Raw genomic sequence first — 23,755 nt, 5'->3', positions numbered from 1 at the left:
AGGTTGTGCTAATTTAAGCAAGATAATGGACAAATGCTCATTCTTTTAAAAGCAAGTTTTCCCCCACTTTTTCCCTATTCTTATACAGATAAGAAAGTGAATACATACACACACATTAGATTTCTTACCAAATTCGTACTACAATACTCATTCATAAATATCCTAAAACAAGACTGAGGAATTCACCATGCCAGTGTTTTGTGCATTCAGTCAGGACTGTGGAGTGATGATTGATCTGGTAGCCTTGATCTTTTAGCGTCCAACTGTTCTAAGAATTTCAAAAGCCAAGGAAGCAACAGCAATATCCGCATGGGAGCTGGGAAAGAAGAAAACAAAGATAGTAATCTTCAAGGTAAAACACCTCATCTAAATTCTGTAGTTGTCCTACACATGAGACTTTCACTTGTGCTGGAAAGTGCCTGATGAGGGAATCCACTTTGGATAACTCCTGTGTAAACCAATTTTCTGTTAGGATACTATGGATATTTCAACATGTAGCAAGTCATGCTTATCAGTGTGATCCCTTGAGTTCATGTTTACAGAACTGCTTGCTTGGTGCCCTGCTAAGTCTCACTCTGAAAAAGGGAAGATGTAATTATTACATTTTCTTCAATAGTTTGGTGGAAAAATGCCTCAAATTTTTGTCGTCTTTTCACATGCACATTCCTTGTGGGGTAGAGTCTGTCTGTCAGCACATGGAGGCAGCTCTGCTGAAGCATCTTTTTTTTTAACCTGCTACAGGAAAGGCAGAATTGTTCTTGCTGTACATAGTGCTGACTTTTCAGACCCAGTTCACTGCCTCCATCAGTGAGTGCAGTGGTTTGCTACCTCTCTTGTCTGCTAATAGTCTTCCAACCTGTGATTGGGTGTTTACCCCACACAAAGCACTGCTGACCTAGTGAAACAGTTACTGCAACTATGGGCTACCTTGACCTTAGAACATAAGAACGGCCATATGGGGTCAGACCAAAGGTCCATCTTGCCCAGTATCCTGTCTTCCGACAGTGGTCAATGCCAGGTGCTTCAGAGGGAATGAACAGAAGAGGTAATCATCAAGTGATCCATCCCGTCGCCCATTCCCAGCTTCTGGCAAACAGGCTAGGGACACCATCCCTGTCCGTCCTGGGTAATAGCCATTGATGGACCTATCCTCCATGAATTTATCTAGTTCTTTTTTTAACCCTGTTATAGTCTTGGCCTTCACAACATCCCCTGGCAAACAGTTCCACAGGTTCACTGCGTTGTGTGAAAAAATACTTCCTTTTGTTTGTTTTAAACCTGCTGCCTATTAATTTCACTTGGTGGCCCCTAGTTCTTGTGTTATGAGGAGTAAATAACACTTCCTTATTTACTTGCTCCACATCAGTCATGATTTTATAGACCTCTATCACATCCCCCCTTAGTCGTCTCTTTTCCAAGCTGAAAAGTCCCAGTCTTATTAATCTCTCCTCATATGGCAGCCATTCCATACCCCTAATCATTTTTGTTGCCCTTTTCTGAACATTTTCCAATTCCAATATATCTTTTTTGTGATGGGGCGACCACATCTGCACGCAGTATTCAAGATGTGGGTGTACCATGGATTTATATAGAGGCAATATGATATTTTCTGTCTTTTTATCTATCCCTTTCTTAATGATTCCCAACATTGTTAGCTTTTTTTGACTGCTGCTGCACATTGAGTGGATGTTTTCAGAGAACTATCCACAATGACTCCAAGATCTCTTTCTTGAGTGGTAACAGCTAATTTAGACCCCATCATTTTATATGTATAGTTGAGATTATGTTTTCCAATGTGCATTACTTTGCATTTATCAACACTGAATTTCATCTGCCATGTTGCCCAGTCACCCAGTTTTGAGAGATCCTTATGTAACTCTTTGCAGTCTGCCTGGGACTTAGCTATCTTGAGCAATTTTGTATTATCTGCAACTTTTGCCACCTTTTCCAGATCATTTATGAATATATTGAATAGGACTGGGCCTAGTGCAGACCCTTAGGGGACACCACTATTTACCTCTCTCCATTCTGAAAACTGAGCATTTATTCCTACCCTTTGTTTCCTATCTTTTAACCAGTTACCGATCGATGAGAGGACCTTCCCTCTTATCCCATAACAGCTTACTTTGCTTAAGAGCCTTTGATGAGGGACCTTGTCAAAGGATCACCCTGGTCCACATGCTTGTTGACCCCCTCAAAGAGTTCTAGTAGATTGGTGAGGCATGATTTCCCTTTACAAAACCCATGTTGACTCTTCCCCAACAAATTATGTTAATCTATGTGTCTGACAATTTTGTTCTTTACTATAGTTTCAACCTTAGTTTTGCATTTGACCTTTAGTTTTTCCTGCCCTGTAAAAGTGTGTCAATAGGGATTCATTGGTTCCTTGGCTTCAACTTGTGACATGCATCAACTGAATGACTAAGAACATGTATTTGACCACACTGGTTGAGTTGTTGATCTGTACCTTCTTTTTAGAAGGAGTTTCTTACTGAGCAGCAGTATAAACCAGAAGCCTTATCAGCTGAACATCTTTCTTTAAATTAATTCACCCTCTGTATTGAAAAAGTGAATAGCAAAAGAGCACAAATCTTGAAGTGCAAAATGAACAGATGAAATGAATTCTATGTGGTTCTAGCTGGCCGGTCTCCCTGTGTCTTACTGGTTAAGGAGGTAGCAGCAAAAGGGATTGGCAAAACTGCTTTATGAGGCAGCAGACAGAGCACCTAAGCACAGTTAGTTCTCTATTTAAACATGACAAACATGTTATTCTATTAGGGCCTTTCTCATTCCCTCCACTGTCATAGGAGATTTTGTAAAGGACTACAACCTGTCTTTATGAAATTCTTATATCAGCTAAATCTTGTGCATAAATATAGGAGAGGTCTGGCAGCTAAATTTAGACTATTAGAAAAAAGGCATAGGTCCATGGCATTAGTGGTAGCTTTCTCTGAAATGCTTCCAGTTTGATGCACAGCCCAGCTGGGCAGAGGGAGCTTGGAGGTTTCAAAGCATGGTTGAGAAACTGGTGCCAAGTTTATTAGGCACTGGCAAACATTTTGGGAAAGAGGGAACCTATACAGAAGAGATTGCAGAACCCCCTATGCTCAAAAAAACCATCTTTGAAGGGGGTTAGAGCCCACAAATTCTCAGGCCCTTCCTGTTGCTCCACCTCGATTGTAGCAACTTAGAATCTATACAAGACAGCATTAGTCTCCAGGGTCCCGGAGAAGCAAATTCCATAGAGGATGGGTGAACAGGGAGAGGACTTCATTTCTATGAGCTCCCGTTGACCTGTTGTGGCTGCTGCAGTGCTGGACCACGGGGCAGCTGACGAGTTGCTCCACAACTACTGTGCCAGTTTGACCATCCTTGGGATTGGTCAGGCGGGGTAGGAGCTTCTATACTCCTTAGGATTTAACCCAGTGGGCATTTTTGCTGGAGCAAGGAGCACTGAGGAGGGCCCTAAATAAATAGTTGTGTCTGGTTTCTTGTGTAAAGAAAGTTTAAAACAATTAGAGGAAGCTGAGACAAAGATTAGAAAGGGTTAAAGGAAAACTTCAGGAGTGAATTATAATTCCGTAGTTAACTAAATAAATAATAATGCTACAGCAAAGACTGAAAAGGAATTTTAAGAACTTGTCACTGTCTCTTTAGCTGATGGCGCTAGGGGGAGTTGCCATTTTATTTCACTCTGGTAATGTAGTTGATAATAGGAAATGCAACTCAGCACTTGAATACATAAGAGGGGCAGCAGATTTCTGAAAACTTGATTTATGGTAAGTTCTGTCTCCTTCTCCACACCACTTCTATCCCACAACTTCACAAACCCCTCTATCACGGTACCAGTGATTGTTACATTTCCCCAAACATCTCCCCCCTTCCAAAAAATAATACAACTTACTCTACAATAGAGTTGAGAGGCCAATTTTCATAACTCCACGCCTGAACAGAGCCTACAACATTGACTTATACAAAGCTTGCATTTATGTGCACAAAGGACACCAGGAAGATTCCCAAAGCATTGCAAAAAATCATCTATAAACTTTACATGGGAACCATTTCACCCAGCAGTGAAATGCAGCCTAGCAGTTCACAGCAGCAGTGAACAACATTTTAAGGAGAAGGGAACAAAAACGTGTCCATTTGAGAGTGCAAGGGGAATTAGGTAGGTAGAGTGTTCTGATTTGACCAGGCTACTGGGATTAACACCTCTATCCTTACAAAGAATGCCAAGGTACTTTTCAGAAGCAGTCAGGACCTCAGTTTTAAGCCTTAGTTGAAAGACAGCCGGCATTCTTAGAAGAATATTTCTTGTCCTCCTCAGCTGTACATTTGAAAGGATTTTGCTTTTACCACCACCATTACTTTGAGAGGACACAAAGCCATGTTGTGCTGCCAGTACACTGTACGGGAGAACAATAAACCAGTATCTGGTTATGAAGAGGTGAGCTGTTAACAAACAGAAAAAAAGATTGTGTTGACAGAGCAATGGCCTAGCCACATCTGGGATCAAAGTACACCGCAACAGCAGCAACAAAAAAAGCAAGAAAGCTTTGAATAAAGGGAGTTTTGAGGACAGGAGTGTAAGGGAGGGGAGGGCTGGTAACAGGAGAAGCTTGTAGTGCACATGAGGCGATTACAAGAGAAGACCATCTCAGACAAAAGGGGAGGGGAGTGCTCTCAGCCCTGGAAATTCCTGAAAGCCTGAGGGAACTCACCTGGCAGTTTGGGCCAGTCTCCCTAGAATGTGGATAAGACTGTCACCATCATTCTTCAGGCTCTCGGAGTGCTTCTTGTTTGAAGTTACCTGGAATGAAAAGAAAGAACAGTTATCAAAGGCTTAGCGAGAAATTCTTCTTTGTCTTTTTTTTGGGGGGGGGGGGGGGGGGAGGGAAGGGGCAGAGGAGAAAGCAGGGAGGAGGACAGAAACAAGTTATAGCAATTGTTACAGTTTTAAATGGAATGTGACATTACAGAGACCCAACAAAAGTAAACCCCTTTACTGAACAAGATTGGATTTTAACTGCAGAATGTCTAAAGTGTCTTAAACAAGATTCATTCTTGTTCTGTATCCCTGCATGTGTGAAAATTCTCAGATCACAGTCCACTAACCCTGAGTAACTGGTTTTCATTTTTACTATCAATGCAACTAAGAGCATATCCATTTATTTTGAACTTCAGGGAAAATTTCAGGACAAAATCATTTTTTCCCCCACTTGAGGGGAAAATGAACAGTCAGCCTTGTATCAGGTTAGGTTACTTATCTGGATTATAAAATGTCAGGTTTGTTATGGGCATATCGAGGAGGCTGGTTTAAAATCACTGCTTTGTGGGAATTGCTCATACAAGTTGTTCCTTCCTGATGGGACCATTACCACTTATCAGATATAAGAAACACTAAATGCACACAGCAGCATAATTACCTTACTGTCTGTACAACATAAAAATGAATGGCAAATCCTGCAAGCCTTTTTATGGTGGATTAACGCTGGTTCCAGCTGACCTAGTAACGCCTATAAGTGTTGTACCTGTTTTATCACAGTGCTCTATAATGACCAGTTTACTGTTTTCCCACTCTTAAGAACTATAACTATTGATGTACCAGGAAGCTGCAAATGGCTTTCCATTTCCTGATTAGTTAATCATGCTGATGGGAAGGTCAAAGGGTGACATGAAATGGAATCACATGCTTCGCATGGTGGACATTGAATACCTGACAAATTGCTTAAGGAGCACTATTGGTACATTCCACATACATCCCAGGAAATTACTAAAATCTGGATATGGGTTGCCACCTGCAAAGGATATGGGTTGGCCACTAACAATTCAGAAGTTACTGCTTGAAATCACAATTTTGAATCCTAAAATTTGGCAGGGAGCTATAATGTATAACATCCCACGGCTGGCCCTATTTAACACTGATCGGGCATAGGCCGCTATGCCTACAAATATTCTTTTTTTAAAGCTAGAGAGAAGCTGTATTTACTCGTGCCACCATGCCAGAAGCTGTGCCAACATTTATCCTACTACACCAGTGTCACTTGCACTTGTAATCCAAACAGCCTATAGTTACACTATACAAAGAACGGGGTCTTCTTTGCATTAACTAAAATCTTTCCCACTAATTGGACAAAACGGCAAATTCATTACTTATGTACAAATCCATCCTCAGGTACTCATGCTACCACAAGTACTTCAGCCTTTCTACACTCTAGAGGTTTATATCAGAACATCTCAATTTACTGTTCAGTAATCCACCTCTATTTCTCATCCTCGAGATACAGAATATTTTTGTAGTTTGTGTTCTGAATTATAGAACTCTAAACAAAGATGACACACTGGACCAACCAAAATTATAAAACACTTTTCTCGCTCTTAACAGCTTTAATCACAAGACGATCCTTTCTCTTCCTTCAATCCTCTCCCTCACTCACTACATACCTTCCAACTTGTGCAACTACTGAGGCAGGGATCCACAGACACCAGCCTCATTCACCACACAACCCTGATTCAATCCCAGAGCACCAACCATCCTATGCACTGAATGAGGCAGGAGTCCTGTGGGGAAAAATGTTTGTGATCATGTAGGTAAGGCTGTATAATCATCCATATGCAGGAGATAGTTGAATTAAGGTTGCACGGGCACCATACATTCTGGCATTTCCTAACACTTGTGTGTTTGACCTTGCAATCTTAACGATCTTTTAACGTAGTGGATTTTGAATGTTCAGACTAAACATGCCCAGTTTTTTTTAACCTTTCCTCATATTTTATCATTTTTGTTGCTCTCCTCTGGACTCTCTCCAATTTGTGCACATCTTTCCTAAAGTGTGGCACATAGAACTGGACACAATACTCCAGCTAAGGCCTCACCAGTGCCGAGTAGAGTGGGACAATCACCTCCTGTCTCTTACATACGACACTCCCGTTAATACCCCCCCCCCCCCCAGAACATTAGTATTTTTTGCAACTGCATCACATTGTTGGCTCATATTTAATTTGTGCTCTACTAGAACTCCAAGATCCTTTTCAGCAGTATTACTGCCTAGCCAATTATTCCCCATTTTGTAGATGCACATTTGATTTTTTCTTCTTAAGTGTAGTACTTTGAATTCATCGTTACTGAATTTCATCTTGTTGATTTCAGACCAATTCTCCAATTTGTCAAGGTCATTTTGAATTCTAATCTTGTCTTGGAAAGTGCTTGCAACTCCTCCCAGTTTGGTGTATCCGGCAAATTTTATAAACATACTCTCCACTCCAGTATCCACGTCATTAATGAGAAGGTCGAATAGTAGCGGATCCAGGACAGATTCCTGCAGGATCCCACTAGATACGTCCCCCCACTTTGACAGTAAACCATTGATAGTCATTCTTTGAGTGTGATCTTTAAACCAGTTATGCACCTACCTTATAGTAATTTTGTCTAAACCATGTTTCCCTAGTTTGCTTATAAGAATGTCATGTGGGACTATGTCAAAATCCTTACTAAAATCAAGATATATAACCTCTGTAGCTTCCCCCATCCAGTAGGCCAGTAACTATCAAAAAAGAAAAGTAGGCTGGTTTGGCATGACAAATCCATGTTGGCTGTTACTTATCACCCTATTTTCCTTTGGGTTCTTATGAATTGATTGTTTAATAATTTGTTCCAGTATTTTTCCAGGTATCAAAAGTTCAGCTCACTGGTCTATAATTCTCTGGGTCCTCTTTGTTCCTCTTTTTATTGATAGGTACTGTGTTTTCCCTTCTCCAGTCCTCTGGGCTCTCACCCATCTGCTCCATGAGTTCTCAAAGATCATCACTATTGGTTCTGAGATTGCTTCAACTAGTTCCTTAAGTACCATAGGGTGAATTTCATTAGGCTCTGCTGGTTTTACTACCTCTAACTTATCTTAGTATTCTTTTCCTTTTCTGGCTTTTGTTCCTTCTGCCTTGTTAATATTGTGTTAAGCAACTGGTCACAATTCACTTTTTTTAGTGAAGAACTGTTAGCTTTGTTAGTTTCCTATATACATTTTAAATCGAGACCAACCAAAACAAACCAATTTAAGGGACAAATTTTCAAAGAGGCTTCAAATAGATTTGAGAAACATACATGATCAATTTTTGTCCAATAGCACCTGAGTGTACAGATTTGCCATGCAAATAGGGTTTCCGTGTCTAAATTTGATAACTGGAACACAGAATGATGTGCTTCACCCTCCATTAGGAAATTTATCCATGTCACACAACTAGCTTGGAAGAGGATCAATACTGTAACAACAGAGAAGTTGCAGATCAGGTGTGAGGTGAGTTGGCTGAGCGGAGTGCTGTAGCTTGGATAGCACTTGCCAGTATTATGGCTATCTTTTTGCCAGTACTGTCTTACTTATGACAACAAGCAATACAATTTGCTTTTGCCAAACTGGGTTTTTTTTAAAGTTAGCTTTACCAACTTTTATTGTTCCAAGAGTTGTTAGAGGGCTGCTGAGACATAAGATGTTAGATCTCTCCTAATGTAAAGGCTATGTAGAAAAAACCTGGTTGAGCTCAGGAATCATTCTTTAGCTAATAGAACCAGGACAAAAACAATTTTCAATATACTGTACTCTTATTGAAAAGTTGATGTATAATCATAATCTTTTGTCTTCTCTGTGGTTTTCAGATGACAATAAATATTAATACAATATGTATAATAAGAACATTACAAGCGTTTTTTTCACACATTTTATTCTTTCTTCCACCACACATCTCCATGTGACTTGACCTGTTCTATTTTTAAGGGTTTCATTATGTTCCTAACAAATAGTTTGAAGGTCTCTTTTAATAATGGTGTTTTGTTGTGGTGGGTTATAAGACATTGTTCAATGACTTACAATCAGTAGTTGTTCCTTTAATTAAAATTGTAATTAAATCTCAGTTTAGTTGTACATTCATTGCAATTTAATAAGAATTTCAAAATGACTTTTCTTTATGAAGCTAATAACCAAACAGCAGGCTTTCTCTGTTCAATTCTATTAAGCAAAGATGAGTCATAAAGAACATCATAATTGATATGTAAATATAATTATTTCCTAAAATACAGAATAGCTGTTCAGGTAATACAATGCTGCTAATGACAAGTGCATTTAGCATGCAGGAAAATGTATGAAATACAAAAATGATTGAAAGCACTTTATTACAGTGCTAATGAGCTGAGTGAAGCCGGAGTTCTGATTTAACTCACATTGATTTTTGTCCAGTTTGATTCTCAGAACAAGACAATTGCAAAAACTGGGCATAGTTTTACACTATCTGGAAAGATAAGGAATCTTTTCTCTTCTTAAGGTCTATGGCTTCATGACACTGAACTGTTTTCTCCAATTTGTCACAACTTGCGACTTTTAATTTACGAGTCACTTCAATATCAATTAACCTCTCTTTTGAAGGGGATGGCTTTCTCCTGCCATGTTCAGGTTTAAAGTGAGTTGCAAGCTTGCTGTCTGTGTAGGAAAATTATATTGATATGGTGAGAAAATGCAAAATTGTTAATTGGGTAAACAAAGAGGGGCCTTTTCACACTAAAAACTTATTTTACCAGCTTTTTTTTTAAATCAGAAAGCAAGCAAGACCCCAGAACCATATTCAGATGCACTCAAATTATCTTCACAAGTATGGATATTATGCATGCAAATAATTGCAAATACAAACAGATATTTAGGTGTCTAAGTACTCATTTCTGTTGCCAAATGACTGATTTTCACAAGCCATTGCAGTAATTGCATACAGAAATATAAGTGCACCATTGCACATGCACCTTGGACTTCTCTTTTTACCAGTTTGGCACTTTACGTGGATCCCATAATGGTATGTCATCATACTTTTTCCTCGAGGTCTGATAATTACAGGTACATCTTCACTGTATGCGTCTGATATAACTACAGGCACATGCTGCCCATGTCACATCTACTTATGGAAACTACAGAAGCTCCCCGACTTACGCAAGCGTTCCGTTCCGGAATGCCTTGCGTAAGTCGGGAATGTATCTCCGACAGTTATGCAAAAAAAAAAAAAAAAGCTTACGGAACTTATGGAACTTTTTCCGTAAATCCGGATTTCCGTAAGTCGGGTTTGCGTAACCCAGGGAGCGTCTGTATGTTATTCAGTCTCCAAGGCTGTCAGTCCTGCATCTTCTCATAAGCACTACATTAACTAAATAAAGCATATCACCTAGTTTGCCACTCACAATTCATATGGAACAGGGTCAGAACCACTTTGCTTTTCAGTCTTATAGCCCAGAACCATTCATGAGACAGGGGCATCTTCAGGACACCACATACATTTATAGAAAATGAAAATTGATTAGTCACTTGATCTTGTCCATGTTTTTTATATACATAAAAATACTCCTCCTTTCTTCAGGCCTGTATAGTTGGTCTTAGGATGGTGAGAGACCTTAAGTTTGCATAATTATTTGTATTACAGTATTCCTAAAAGCCCCAGACAGAATGCGTCTGACGAAGTGGGTATTCACCCATGAAAACTTATGCTCCAATACATCTGTTAGTCTTAAAGGTGCCACAGGACTCTCTGTTGCTTTTTCCAGACAGAATGGGTGCTAGGCATTGTACAAACACACAGCTCGTGACCCAAACAGCTTGCAATCTTATTTACATTGTTACCCTGACCTCTCCCTGCCATCTCCACCTGTTGTACCTTGTCTTAAACTAAGTTTTTGCAGAGACTAAGCGTGTTCCCTGTTTGTCAGTAAGTACTGGGCAAGGTTCACAACCCTGATACAAGTCTTTGTGCTGCTCCAGTGGTGGAAAGGGCCTGTAAAACTTGCCCTAACTAGGCAACTGTGAACTCCCCTGGTGAATCTATGGGTTGCTTGGTATCAGCATAACCAGTTCTGCCACTCCATCCTGGACTTTCCCCCTCCCCGCCCCCAAGGAAGAGGTTGTCTGTGACATAGTCACTGCCTTCGACACCTGACCAGTATAACAGCCCCTTGGAAGCTGTTACTGTGGGCAAAATTTACAGTAGTCCTTGTGGCTTCAAGATCTACTTGTGTCAGGGCCCAGACTGGCCCCTGGCAGCTCCAGGAATTGAGGGACAGCAAGGATGAAGTACAATGTTTGCAAACACGTCTCATGATATTTTATTTATTGGTAGATATTTCTATTTGCATTTTCTCCTACCATGAGACAGAGAGAACTGCACATACTATGATTGTTCTTACCATAGACTTCAAAAACCAGCAGCATCTGTTTATTCGGAACATCAACAAAGCATGTCCCTACTGTTATAATTTTAAAATGGTGGTAGAGAGGTCTACAGCCTTTGGAGATCAGAAGAGGGACACTCTCAGACACACTCAATTACTGACTAAAGAGAAAAAAACAAAATTCTTAACACACTATAAAATTGTACAAACATAATGTACCAACTGCATGTGCTGTTTGAAATAGTACTCATTGGGATGGCTCACATTTGTCTTTACTACCTATGATACAGGAGAACTAATTTGGAACTTGAGAAAATATTTCTGATACTCCCCCGCAGCACTATGCATTTTCTTACTACTCTCTTCTCTGTTAATATTTTGGATGGGGAGAGAGATATACAAATGCATGTGTGGCAAGAGCAAAGCAAGTTGAGCAGGTTTAGTTTGTGTTACTAATTGGCAGCTTCTATGAACAGGCCTGGGCAATGCTGATGGACCATAAAAACAAGAAATGAAAATTATAAAAGCATGAGTGTTCCAGGTGTTCTTTGGCAAACATCATTATAGGCATGTACTCCATCTACACAGATTAGAAAGACTTTGTGGCTTTCAGATCTTGTAAATACATGTAAAAACAAGCCGGTATCTGTGACAATAAACCTACATCAGAAAGCTTAGCTTCAAGAACTCAAACACCTTTTTTTGCTCTTTATGGGTGAAATCCTGGCCTCATTGAAGTCAATGGCAAAACTCCTTTTGACATCAATAGGGCCAATATTTCATCCTACCTATCTTGCTTCCTTTTCATTTATGTGTGTGTGCGTGTGTGTGTGTACACAGACATCTTTATTATGAATTCAAAGCAATTTCCAGTGGTAACTTGTGACTATAGCAGCTCCCTGACATTTTGAAAGTCAGCTGGACTTCGGGACTGTTGGGGTGAGTGAAAGGGAATTGCTGGACTACACTTGTGAATGCTACTTCACCTTGGATCTTTCTTTGTATCCTCCAATTTGAATGTACCTTCTCTTCCTCAATATTCATAAACATATACAGAGACTAACCTCATGGTTATTGCAAATCTTGAAAAGTCACAAAATCGCTAACTGGCAACTGTTTTCTGCTCTCCTTCAGGAAGTACAAATGTCTTTATTACCCAGAAAATATCCATTATTACTGCAGTTTCTGTCCATTATAACAGTGAGTTAAAAGTGTTCAATTTAATTTAGTTGGTTAGGGGAATCTCTCTGTGTCTCTTCTTACCTACTGTCCATAATAACTGCATCCAATATAAGTGAACTGCAATTGTTAATTGACAAAAAGAGTCTGAGGTTTCCTGCTCATAGTAGAAATATATGTTGTTACAGACTGTCTAGAGGGGGTTGTAGGAAACTCCCATACAGTGGTGCAGTGTTCCCTAGGATACACATAAAGGAGTAATATCAGAGTAAAAAGTAAACATTTGCCACCCTATCACTGGGTGATCTCATCCACAAACTTCGACTATCATCTCTATGCTGATGACTCACAGATCTACCTCTCCACTTCAGACTTGTCTTCTTCTATCCAAACAGAGATCCCAGCCTTTCTTTCTGATGTCTCCTCATGGATGTCCAGATGTCAGCTTAAACTCAACATGGCCAAAATACAGCTCTTAATCTTTCCCCACAAGCCCTCCTCACTCCATCCTTTCACAGTCACTGTGGACACCACCACCATTATTCCTGTCACCAAAGCCCATACCCTGGGTGTTACCTTCAGCTCAGCCCTCTCTCTAGGTCCAGGCCGAGTCTAAATTTTATTCTTTTTTCTGCATAATATCTCTGAGATCTGGTCTTTTCTCTCCACCCACATAGCTAAATCCCTCATCTTCTTGTGTCTTGGTTTCTTCAACCACCTCCTCTCTGTCCTTGACAAATCTCATTTTGCGTCACTTATCTCCATTCAAAATGTTGCTGCAAAGATCATTTTCCTGGCTCATAGATTTGACCCCATCACTTTGAGTCCCTCCACTGGTGCCCCCTTCTCCATTGCATCACACACAAACTTCTCATCTTCATTTTTAAGGCCCTCCACAGCCTATCCCTGCTCTATCTACTGTCTTTTATATGATGTTGATCCCTGCATCTATTTGACCAATGATAGCAACCTTCAGGTTAAAATTTCAATTTTCAAATAAGACTGTCATGCATTCTCCCATGCTACCCCTTACATTTTGGAAGAGTTTCCTGTAAACATCTGCAAAGCCACCTCATTGTCCTCCTTCAAATCTCTCCTTAAAAATCTCTTCTTCTGTGATGTCTGCAGAAAAGCTGGAACTTGGTTAGGCAGCTCACGTGCTATGACCACTACTAATTACACTGATTCATTCTGTCTCATTGTTACCTTATGCATTCCCTGCCTATATGTTGTAACCACCTGCTGCCTTTTGTCTCATACTTAGCTTGTAAGCTCCTGGGGGTAAGGGCAATCTTTTTTGTGCATTGTACAGCGCTTGGCACAATGGAGCCCTGGTCCATGACTTGGTGCTACCCCAATATAAATAAATACATACAATAAATAATAGTAATAACCATTACCAAACAGCTATGACAAATATCTCCTATTCTCACCGTAGGAAAAGCCAATGACTACTGTACTGCAGGAGTATTCAAGTGAGTGAGCGATTAAGAAATGCTTGAGTATCTAAGGACAACAGTATCCAAGAGGACATTCCTGTGCTACACAAGAGACCCAGACGAATCTCCAAAACTGCAGGGCAGTGGCAGTTTGTCAAGGAATCTGATGCTTCTCCAGCTTGGCATCTTCCATTCTCTCTCATTTTGAAATGCTGATTTGGCACTCATGAAAGTGAGGGACTAATAGCACTGGCTTCAGCAGAGCATAGCGTGACCAGATGCTGTGCAAGCTTCCCCAGTGCATTTCAAGCCTGACCTAAATCCTTAGCCTTTCCTGAGCAGAAAGCCAAACTGGCTGAGAGTGAGCGGCAGTTCTGTGACATTATTAATATTCACTAGGGATGAAGAACAATCAGAAAACTCATTTTCACATGAGTCCTAACCTGGATTTGAACCCAGGACTCCAGAGCTAAAAGCTTGTACATTAACTTGACTTGACATTTTAGGTTTACCATCTAAAGAAGAGTAGGAAGACGATGAGGCATGTTGAGAACTAAAGAAGATTATGAAAAATATATATGGGGTGGGGGAAAATAAGAATAACAAGAGTGATAAAATCTGTTAGAAAATCATTATAGGCTATGATTTTGGGGCTAAATATTAAAAGCATTATACACTCCTTTCTCAGTAGGATCATTAGGAAATATATGTACATTCCCTAGTTTCCAAGGGCTCATAAAACTTGGAAATAGAACTCCTGAGCTTTTCATTAAGTACCAAACAGAGTCCTTTAAAGATTCTGATAAAAGGACAAAAGTTATGTCTAAATATTTTCTTTAAAATGTGATTAGATTTGTGCTCTTTAGCAAAAACAAACAAAAAAAACCCCATCACCACCACCACCACCAACTAAATATGGAGATGACTGGGGAGGGATATCAGTCTCTAAAACACCAATTTCTAAGAAAATTATATTTTAGGTAATGGTCCAATTTCCAAAAAATTGTGAAAACTGTCATAAAAACAAATGGAGTCTTGAAAACTACTCTAGTTTATTGTCATGTGTTTATTCTTTGCCTGGCTGGCAAAGAATAAGCAGGTAATCATTTGGTCTCGACTGACTTTTGAGAGGACTATTTTGGCTAATTTACGTTTTGTTTTGTTTTGAAACAAGCCAAATTGTATTTAGATACCTTTACAGCAGCCAATAAATCATGCTTGTGTAATTACAGAGAAGCGGTCAAAAGGAAGTAATGGTGATGGGCACAACAAATAACAGCAAGGCAATCTCAGCAGCATTTGCACTATGTAAAATTACAGTGCAGTGAAACACCAAACGAACATGGCAGTTCTTTTGTTCCCACAGCAGCACTGAATTAAGGCAAGAAGTGCTCCACAACAAAAACAATTGTGATAGACACAGGGATTTGTACTGGGTTGAAATTATGACTCAAACATAAACAAGATATCAGGTTTCAGCATCAGACAGTTTCACTGTACAACCCAAAGTGAAACATTCAGCCAAGAAGAGAGAGACCATATTTCTCATTGCTGACAACATCAATGCTGCTTTGTGGGCCAGCTCTCATATTTACTCACAACCACACCAACTCCCATTATTCAAATGCCAGAGCAGTGCCAACTCCTAGAGGGCTTCTGGAAAATGATTTTATTCCAAACAAGTGGGTAAGGAATGGCAACTTCTACTGGAACATAAGCCTGTAGTATTCCAGCTACTGAAATAAAGACTGCTCTTTACTTCCTTGTTACTCAGTGAAAGTAGGATAAAGTCTCCTTCATTTGATTCTTCCTTAGTGTCATAAATTAATGGCAGCCTTTATGCATTAATTGAACCCTTTCATGTCAATACAGCTTGGTAAAGAAACAAACGAACAAAGATGGAAAGCAACAGCCCAGTTCTACACAGAAATAGATATATTTCCACAGATATAGTGCTTACGGATAAAACCGTGGACAGTGTCCTGTTGGAATACATGATGTAGTATATCCAGCAGAATGAGTAGGGCAACAGGCCAGGTTGCAGCCATGTTGTTTCACAGCTACCATAGAGATCATTAAGCTTCATGTTGACTGTGCTTGCCCTCTCCCACATCCCTGTCATCCACAATATCAGTACATTCTACAAATGATTCTTCTCAATATTTTGTGAAAAGAGGTAAAAAACAAATGAGCTCTCATGTCATCTTTCCTTTACCTAAGGTCGCTGTAGCATTTCCTTTTTTATCAGTGGTGTGGCTGGATTCCACATGGCCCACCTCATCTACATGTGCTGCTGTTTTAGTGACATTAAGCAAATACTGATTTTAGGATTCCACAGCCATTCTCTCCCCTCCTGTCCCTCCCCCACAGGGCTGATTTTATCACAGTTCCAATCTGTGACTGAGAAGAACAGATTTGCCGGTGGCTTTTCTATTCCTTTATCAATTAGCTGAGTCCTAGCTCCAGGCAGTTCTCAGTGTGACATACAGACCCCTACAGCTATCCCCAACACAATGCCATTTTACTGCTCTTTATAATCATTTTGCAAGGCATTAGTGAATGTAAACACTGCAGAGTTTCTTTGCTGCAACAAAAGGACACAAAGACAAGTACAATGATTTCCAATAATTACTTGTAATGACAAGAAATAACATAAATCACCTTTTTCTCTTCATACAGGCAGTAATAAATGAAGTGCAATCATCTTCATTCTATCTAGTCATGACCTGCCACCTCTAACGTGCACAACAGGTGCTTATTGTCATGGGTAGAAAGAAAGGTCAAGCCCCTCAACCTGGCAGGACTGAATCAACCAGAAGAAAAAAGATACAAGGATGACAAGTCCAAAGTGATACTAACCAGTGACAAGAATGGCAATGTATTGTGTACCATTAATAAAAGAAGGCCTGCAAGAGTGAAGCCTCGCTTAGTTTAAGGACAAAGCCAAATACCTGATATTTTATATTAACAGCATAGACAGAAGGGCATCTCACTAGAGCTCTGAAACATTTTTGGCAGCTGGAGTTAGGGAAAATGGAGTCTGCATAACCAGTGAGGACAGGAAAAACAAATCCATCCAAATGCCACCGTCTTATTGACCTCCCACTATTGTATGCAGTGTTTGTCGTACCCGATATTAGAGAGTCAAGGTGGATGAGGTATATCTTTTATTGGACCAATTACTGTTAGAGAGAGACGCTTTCAAGCTTTACACAGAGCTCTTCTTCAGGTCTGGGAAACGTAGGCTAGACCTACACTACAGACCTATATTGGTATAACTACGTCGCTCAGGGGTATGAAAAATCCACGCCCCTGAGCGATGTAGTTACACCGACCTATCCTCCCTGGATAAACAGTGCTATGTCAATGGGAGAGCTTCTCCTGTCGACATAGCTACTGCCTCTTGGGGAGCTGAATTAAGTACGCCACTGGGAGAAGGTCTCCTGTCAGCATAGTAGGGCTAGTCTACAATACGGGGGGGGGGGGGGGGATCGATTTAAGTTACACACTTTAATGTAGCTGAAGTCGACTTACTTAGATCTACTTACTGTGGTGTCTTCACTGCGGTGTGTTGACAGGAGACGCTCTCCCGTCGATTCCCCTTGTGCTTCCCATTGAGGTGGAGTACCGGAGTCGACACTAGAGCGATCGGCGGTCCATTTATTGCATCTATACTAGACACGATAAATTGACCCCCACTGGATTGATCGCTGCTCGTCCATCCGGCCAGTAGTGTAGACAAGCCCGTAGTGTCTTTATTAAAGCACTACAGCAGTGCAAAATTATGAATTTAAGCTCTCAGGCTTGTCTTTTGAAAGTGCTGTGCAGGTTTCCTTTGAAGATGAGGACTGATAGGTCAGATATAGAGTGATCGCTTTGTGGGTGAATTTATGAGCCTGGGAGCTTAAATGCATAACTTTGTTAGACACTAAAAATCATGGACTGAATAGAGACACTGGATTCATGGCTTACTACAACAATCTATAGCCAACTAACAACCTGCCTCACAGCTGCTCTCTCCCCTCCGCCCCACCCCCACCACTTCCTTTCCTACCTATGACTGGAGGGGTGTTAATGAGCCATTTCACCTTGAATGGTCTCTTGAAATATGTGTTAACTACTTATGCTAAACAATCTGTTTCACCTTGTATTTAGCAGTGATGCTCTGAAAATTTCCCAAACCTGAAGAAGAGCTCTGAGTAAGCTTGAAAGCTTGCCTCTCTCACTGAGTGGGGTTCTAACGAACTAAACAACTGGAACGTAACTACTACAAATAACTAGAATTATGTACAAGTAAAGAAAAAACAAAGTCCACTGAGAGGAGTACTTGCGGGGAAAATGCTAGGACGAGCTGAAGTTCCAGCGACTGTCATAGGCGGTAAGAAGGTACTGAGGGGGCGGCTGAGCAGCAGGACCCTTTATACAGGCATTATGGGCACGCAACTCCAGTGGACATTGGAGTTGACCTGGCAGATACCACTGCGGTAAAAACACCCCTACATTGGAATGGACATGAGCAAGCACTCGAAGAAGAATTTTTCTTATTTTGTGTATGTGTGGACTTTTTTGTTCTTATTTTGTGGGTGAATTTAATTTTTATGAAAGTGAGGGGCTGATGACACTGGTTTAAAACAATCGTAATGTATGTAAATGCTATGGCAAGCTTCACCCACACAGCTTTGGTAACTGCACCTCACTCATAACATGCAACACTACCATTAATGCAATCATGGGCTTCAAATGTACAGAGATGGACAATTATACTGAGCTATGCACAGAAAGTGTGATGACTTTCAGTTGCAACTTAAATCAAGTTATGAATGAGGCATTTTTTTCCTTTAATTTTCTATTTGTGAGGGGGAAAAAACGAAAGTTATAACATGAGGCATACCCCATAATAAATATGTACATATACTGAATAAAGCATTTTTAACATATAAAATAGTGGTTTTTTTTAAAAAACAGCTTCAGAATAAATTGCTCATGTAAAAACATTTTTGCTGAGGTGTAGCTAATTGCACCACGGTTTTGTATTCATTATTGCACAACTATTATGAACAGGGTGTTCCTATAAATGAGAAATGGCAGTTTAGTCACTTAGCCCGATTGTATTAATGATTTAAATACTATCATGGTTATGAAAATGAGACCAGAGGGACACGTGGACGTAAATAGTCTTTCATCCTCCACTCTTAGGAAACCCTTAATTTGTACTCATTTATAGACATGGGACAAACATTACTGGATCCCGAATGAGTATTTGGAGATCTGCCAGAAGATCCTGCATTTTGCTCCTATAACCATGGTAGGATGACCATTTTTGTAACTTTGCCCTTCAGAACAAAGCCAATGTGCCACAATTAGGGTGACCAGACAGCAACTTTCAAAAATCAGGACGGGGGTGGGGGGTAAAGGAGCCTATATTAGAAAAAGACCCCAAAATCGGGACTGTCCCTATAAAATCGGGACATCTGGTCACCCTAGCCACAATATAACTTCATGTCAAGATTATTGACTGAATGTAATGATATCACTATTGTGCCAGTCAAAGGCTGATGAAACAATGAGGAGACACAATACTTGCAACAAGATCCAAGAAGGTTCATCCATCACTATTAAGGTGCACCCTATGGCAAACTGAGCAGTTAGAGATTACCTGTAAATGCCCAGGTCAGGTGATAAGGAGAGGAGAAAATGGAGATGCCCAATCCATTAAGGAAAGTAGTCAGGCAAGCAGCATTCACACTTTTAAAAAGAATCTTAGTAGAGTCGCAGGGCTTTGTTGTCTGATACTTAATTAGCAATTTAAAAGAATTTTGTGATTTTACCAAGTCTGTGATCCTTCTCCTTGGAGCTAAGGTACCTGGAAGTATCTTTCTGACAGGTTAGAAATAATTTTGTACATTAAAGAACAGTTTTATAGCACTATTTCATTGTTCAAATCAATCAAATTTGGCTCCGAGTTTCATTTTTGAAGACATTAATCTTATTTTACATACTATTTGGATTACTTTCTGGCATACTATCAGACATGCAAAAACAAAATCTAAAAAGACTAGATCTGACTTTAAAAGAATACCTGTATGATCAAAGCCTCTAGCTCACCTGCTTTTATTGAAGAGCTAACTAGCAGAAAAAGTCTTATCTTCTAAGAGATGTAATTAAGACCAATTGCTTTCAAAAATTTGAAGAAAGACTGGGATTAGGCTTCTAAAACAGCACCCAGGGGAACTGGGTGGATCAAGGGATTAATAATGAGATATTGAATCTTTCATTTCTAAATTGCTGATTTCCAATCCAATATGATAGTTATCCAAAGTACCACCATCTGATGGCCGTTTGATGAAATTAGGTGAAGGTCTCATTCCAGTTGTTGTCAACACACGTAGACAACACAAAACCACTAACAAAATGGGCACTCTTAGAAGAGAGGCCAAGGAATGAATAGAGATGAAACCTGAACTAACATGCATCTGACGAAGTGGGTATTCACCCACGAAAGCTCATGCTCCAATACGTCTGTTAGTCTATAAGGTGCCACAGGACTCTTTGCTGCTTTTACTGAACTAACATGTCACCACTAAAGATAGTCCTCTAAGTCAAGGTATTTGGGCACCCTGTCCGGACAACGTGGGGAAGCTTGCACCACCACTACTCCTGTTGTATCTGTTTTGTCTAACCCATCGAAAGAAAGGGCTGGTCTACACTGGGGGGGGGGGAAATCGATCTAAGATACGCAACTTTCAGCTACGAGAATAGCGTAGCTGAAATTGACGTATCTTAGATCGATTTACCTCGCATCCTCACGGCGCGGGATCGACGGCCGCGGCTCCCCCGTCAACTCCGCTTCCGCCTCTCGCTCTGGTGGAGTTCCGGAGTTGATGGGGAGCGCGTTCGGGGATCAATTTATCGTGTCTAGACGAGACACGATAAATCGATCCCCGATAGATCGATTACTACCTGCCGATCCAGCGGGTAGTGAAGACGTACCCAAAAAGGGTTTAGTAAGGTTGCAAGGCCAGCTCCTTTCACCAGAACTAAACTGAAAAAAATCATTTTAGAAAGAAAAGTTACATCCAAGTTCCAGACTAGAGATATTGGACCTTAATTTCTTCTACGTTTATACATATGGCAGGGGAAAAGGCTAATAAATGACTAAATAACTGTTTCATTCTGCATTTTTGTAGGGATAGTCATTGTCACACTTTAGGGGCCTCAGAACTTGGAGCTCTTCTTTGGTCTTTGGTGTAGAGCTGGATGAATAATTTACAACTAATTATTTATTCAGTGAATTTAGCTCATTGTTCCATTATCTGTGAATACATTCTTTTTATTTATAATTTATCACTATTCATAATTGTTCAACAAATGCTTTGTACAAGCACATTTTAGACTATGGATTGTTCGTGATTTTCTGTGTTGCCTGGCCACCTAAGCAACATGGTAACTGTTTCCTGTTCTCTGACAGGATGACCTAAAAAGCATCATAAAACTTCTACTGAAAGAATGTCAATAAAGTGACTAGTGTGTTACTTTTTCATTACAATAACCTTTCCTCTTTCTGTACAAGTGAGAAAATTTTATTATCTCATCTTACAATAGGAGGTTGGATGAGATATGCTAGTTCTGTGTCTAACTGTAACTTTTTGTGAGTAGCAAGGACTGATTGCCTTCCTTATGTTGTTTTTCCTCTTCGTAAATTGATGAAGAACATCTGTTTCTGAGGACTATCTATCACTATCAAGAAAGATGGAAATTTCATACAATGGCTATTATATTCCCCAAAAAGTATATAAATTAGATTACAACATAGATGATGGCTGTGTTAAACAACATATTTCTGTCTTACTAGAATTGCACCAACCATTATTCAAAACTACTGCTATGGACTTTTTTAAAGTCTTTGAAATCTGGCAATTTCTGCTTAAAATGTCTGTGTACACTGATGCAGATTCTCCGAGGCTAACAAGAAAGCCTGAAAACATTCTGAGATCCTCTGATACAATGCACTGACACAAACTTTCTTTGCGGGGGTAGTATTCCCATAACCGCATAATGTAGGGTTTCTTGCACTTTCCACTGAAGCATCTAGTGCTTGACACTGTTGGTGAGACAACACTGGACTAGATGGACAACTAGTCTGAGCCAGTATGTCAATTCCTAATTTCTTAGTGCTTCTGAGTATTTTGGGGAAATTCGAATTTTTAAGTTTGAGCTATATACCATAGACCAGGGGTCGGCAACGTTTGGCACACGGCTCGCCAGGGTAAGCACCCTGGCGGGCCGGGCCAGTTTTATTTATCTGCTGACGCGGCAGGTTCGGCCGATCGCGGCCCCCGCTGGCCGCGGTTCGCCGTCCCGGGCCAATGGGGGTGGCGGGAAGCGGCGCGGGCGAGCGAGCGATGTGCTGGCTGCGGCTTCCCGCCGCCCCCATTGGCCCGGGACGGCGAACCGCGGCCAGCGGGGGCCGCGATCGGCCGAACCTGCCGCGTCAGCAGGTAAATAAAACTGGCCCGGCCCGCCAGGGTGCTTACCCTGGCGAGCCGCGTGCCAAACATTGCCGACCCCTGCCATAGACCTCTGAATAACCATGAACAATATTGCAGATTTTCAAGGTCAGAAGGGACAAAATATTATTTAGATTATGGTGGCACCCACAATGTCCTTAGGGACTGAACATACATATAACAAGACAGGGTCCCTGCCCTAAATAGTATACAATCATGGATCATATCTTCTTATATGTAGGTACAGCCCCTAGCACACAAATAAATAATTACCACTGTACTGAAAAAATGCCTTCTGGGCTATGCCCCTCCTGGCGTTGGAAAATATTTTTAAAACATAAACCCCAGATCTCATGTCCCACTGGCAGACACTTTTCATGATGGATTATGGAGAAGGGAAACAATGTCCTAAAAATAAACAATTTTGAGGTATACTCTAGATAGAAACTATTATATTTGAAGTGGGACTGCAGACTCTTTAGCCCACTATCTATGCATTTACTTCTGCCCAAGTTTTTTTCCCCAAAGACTGTATCACATACATATTTGACCATCCTCTGCTAATGAAGATCCTTTTCTGTAAATAACTGTTCCAGCATAATCTAACGCTTGCCCATCTACCCACGGGTCCTACATGTAACCTCCAATTCTAACTATTGTCCCTTTCCAAACACTTCTGCCATGACATAATGTCTCATTATTCATCCCTTCCAGCTTTTTCTCTTATAACTATGGATATGACCTTTTTATACAAGGAACAATTGCTCCAAACAATGATTTTCCCACCTTCTTTCCCATCTACTGTAGGAGCTCTTCAGGTACCTACTGATGGTACCTCCCTGATCCCTACTTTTGATTCCACTCTTTTGGCAAAAGGTGTGCTTGTGTCTGCTGCTTATTGTCCCTTAATTCAACAATCCTGCACTCCATGAAGTTTCTTCCTCAAAATGCAGGTTAGGGAAGTTATTTGTGAGTAGTAAGATGATAACCTGACATGCATGTGAACTGTGGGAGTTGGCTCAAAGGATATTCAGAGCTGGAAGAGGCCAACTCTTTTTCATTCTTTTAATGAAGTGTAAAAGCTTCTAATAAAATATTAAATAAACGTAATATCTTTCATTGACACCTGTGTTTGGACTTAACAGATCAGAACAAATAGCAAGGCCTGAAAATTAGTACAGACACAGATACTAAAACTAGGATATCACAGTATTTTTGTGATCAGCAGGAATCCCAGGGTTAGAGTAAAAAGACAAAAGAAAAACACGAGAAGACTAAAATGAGATTTGATTAGAAAAAGTTGTAAAATCATCTCTAAACACGTAACCAAAATGCTCATGAGAACACCCAGCTTACCATGTTAGAGGATGGGTAAATTGGTATAATTAAAAGGTATTGATAATTTATGTAATGCAGGTGAAAGAGTTGAAATACCATAC

General features: G+C 40.4%; 1 protein-coding gene across 1 annotated transcript in view; it reads right to left on the bottom strand.

Annotated features, from left to right (window-relative positions):
• Positions 1-252: 252 nt before the first annotated feature.
• The window catches only part of ULK4 (unc-51 like kinase 4), a 426,845-nt gene continuing 403,342 nt past the window's right edge, over positions 253-23,755 (bottom strand). The window contains exons 35-36 of the mRNA XM_065398954.1: positions 4,722-4,810; positions 253-316 (exon numbers count right to left, since the gene is read on the bottom strand). Coding sequence (XP_065255026.1) covers positions 253-316; positions 4,722-4,810 — 153 coding nt within the window. The remainder of the gene's footprint in view (positions 317-4,721; positions 4,811-23,755) is intronic.

This window comes from Emys orbicularis, chromosome 2 (assembly GCF_028017835.1).
Source record: "Emys orbicularis isolate rEmyOrb1 chromosome 2, rEmyOrb1.hap1, whole genome shotgun sequence".
Taxonomy (NCBI): Eukaryota; Metazoa; Chordata; order Testudines; family Emydidae; genus Emys; species Emys orbicularis.
The sequence above is the reverse complement of the archived record's forward strand: the minus strand, read 5'-3'. Positions and strand labels throughout refer to the sequence as shown.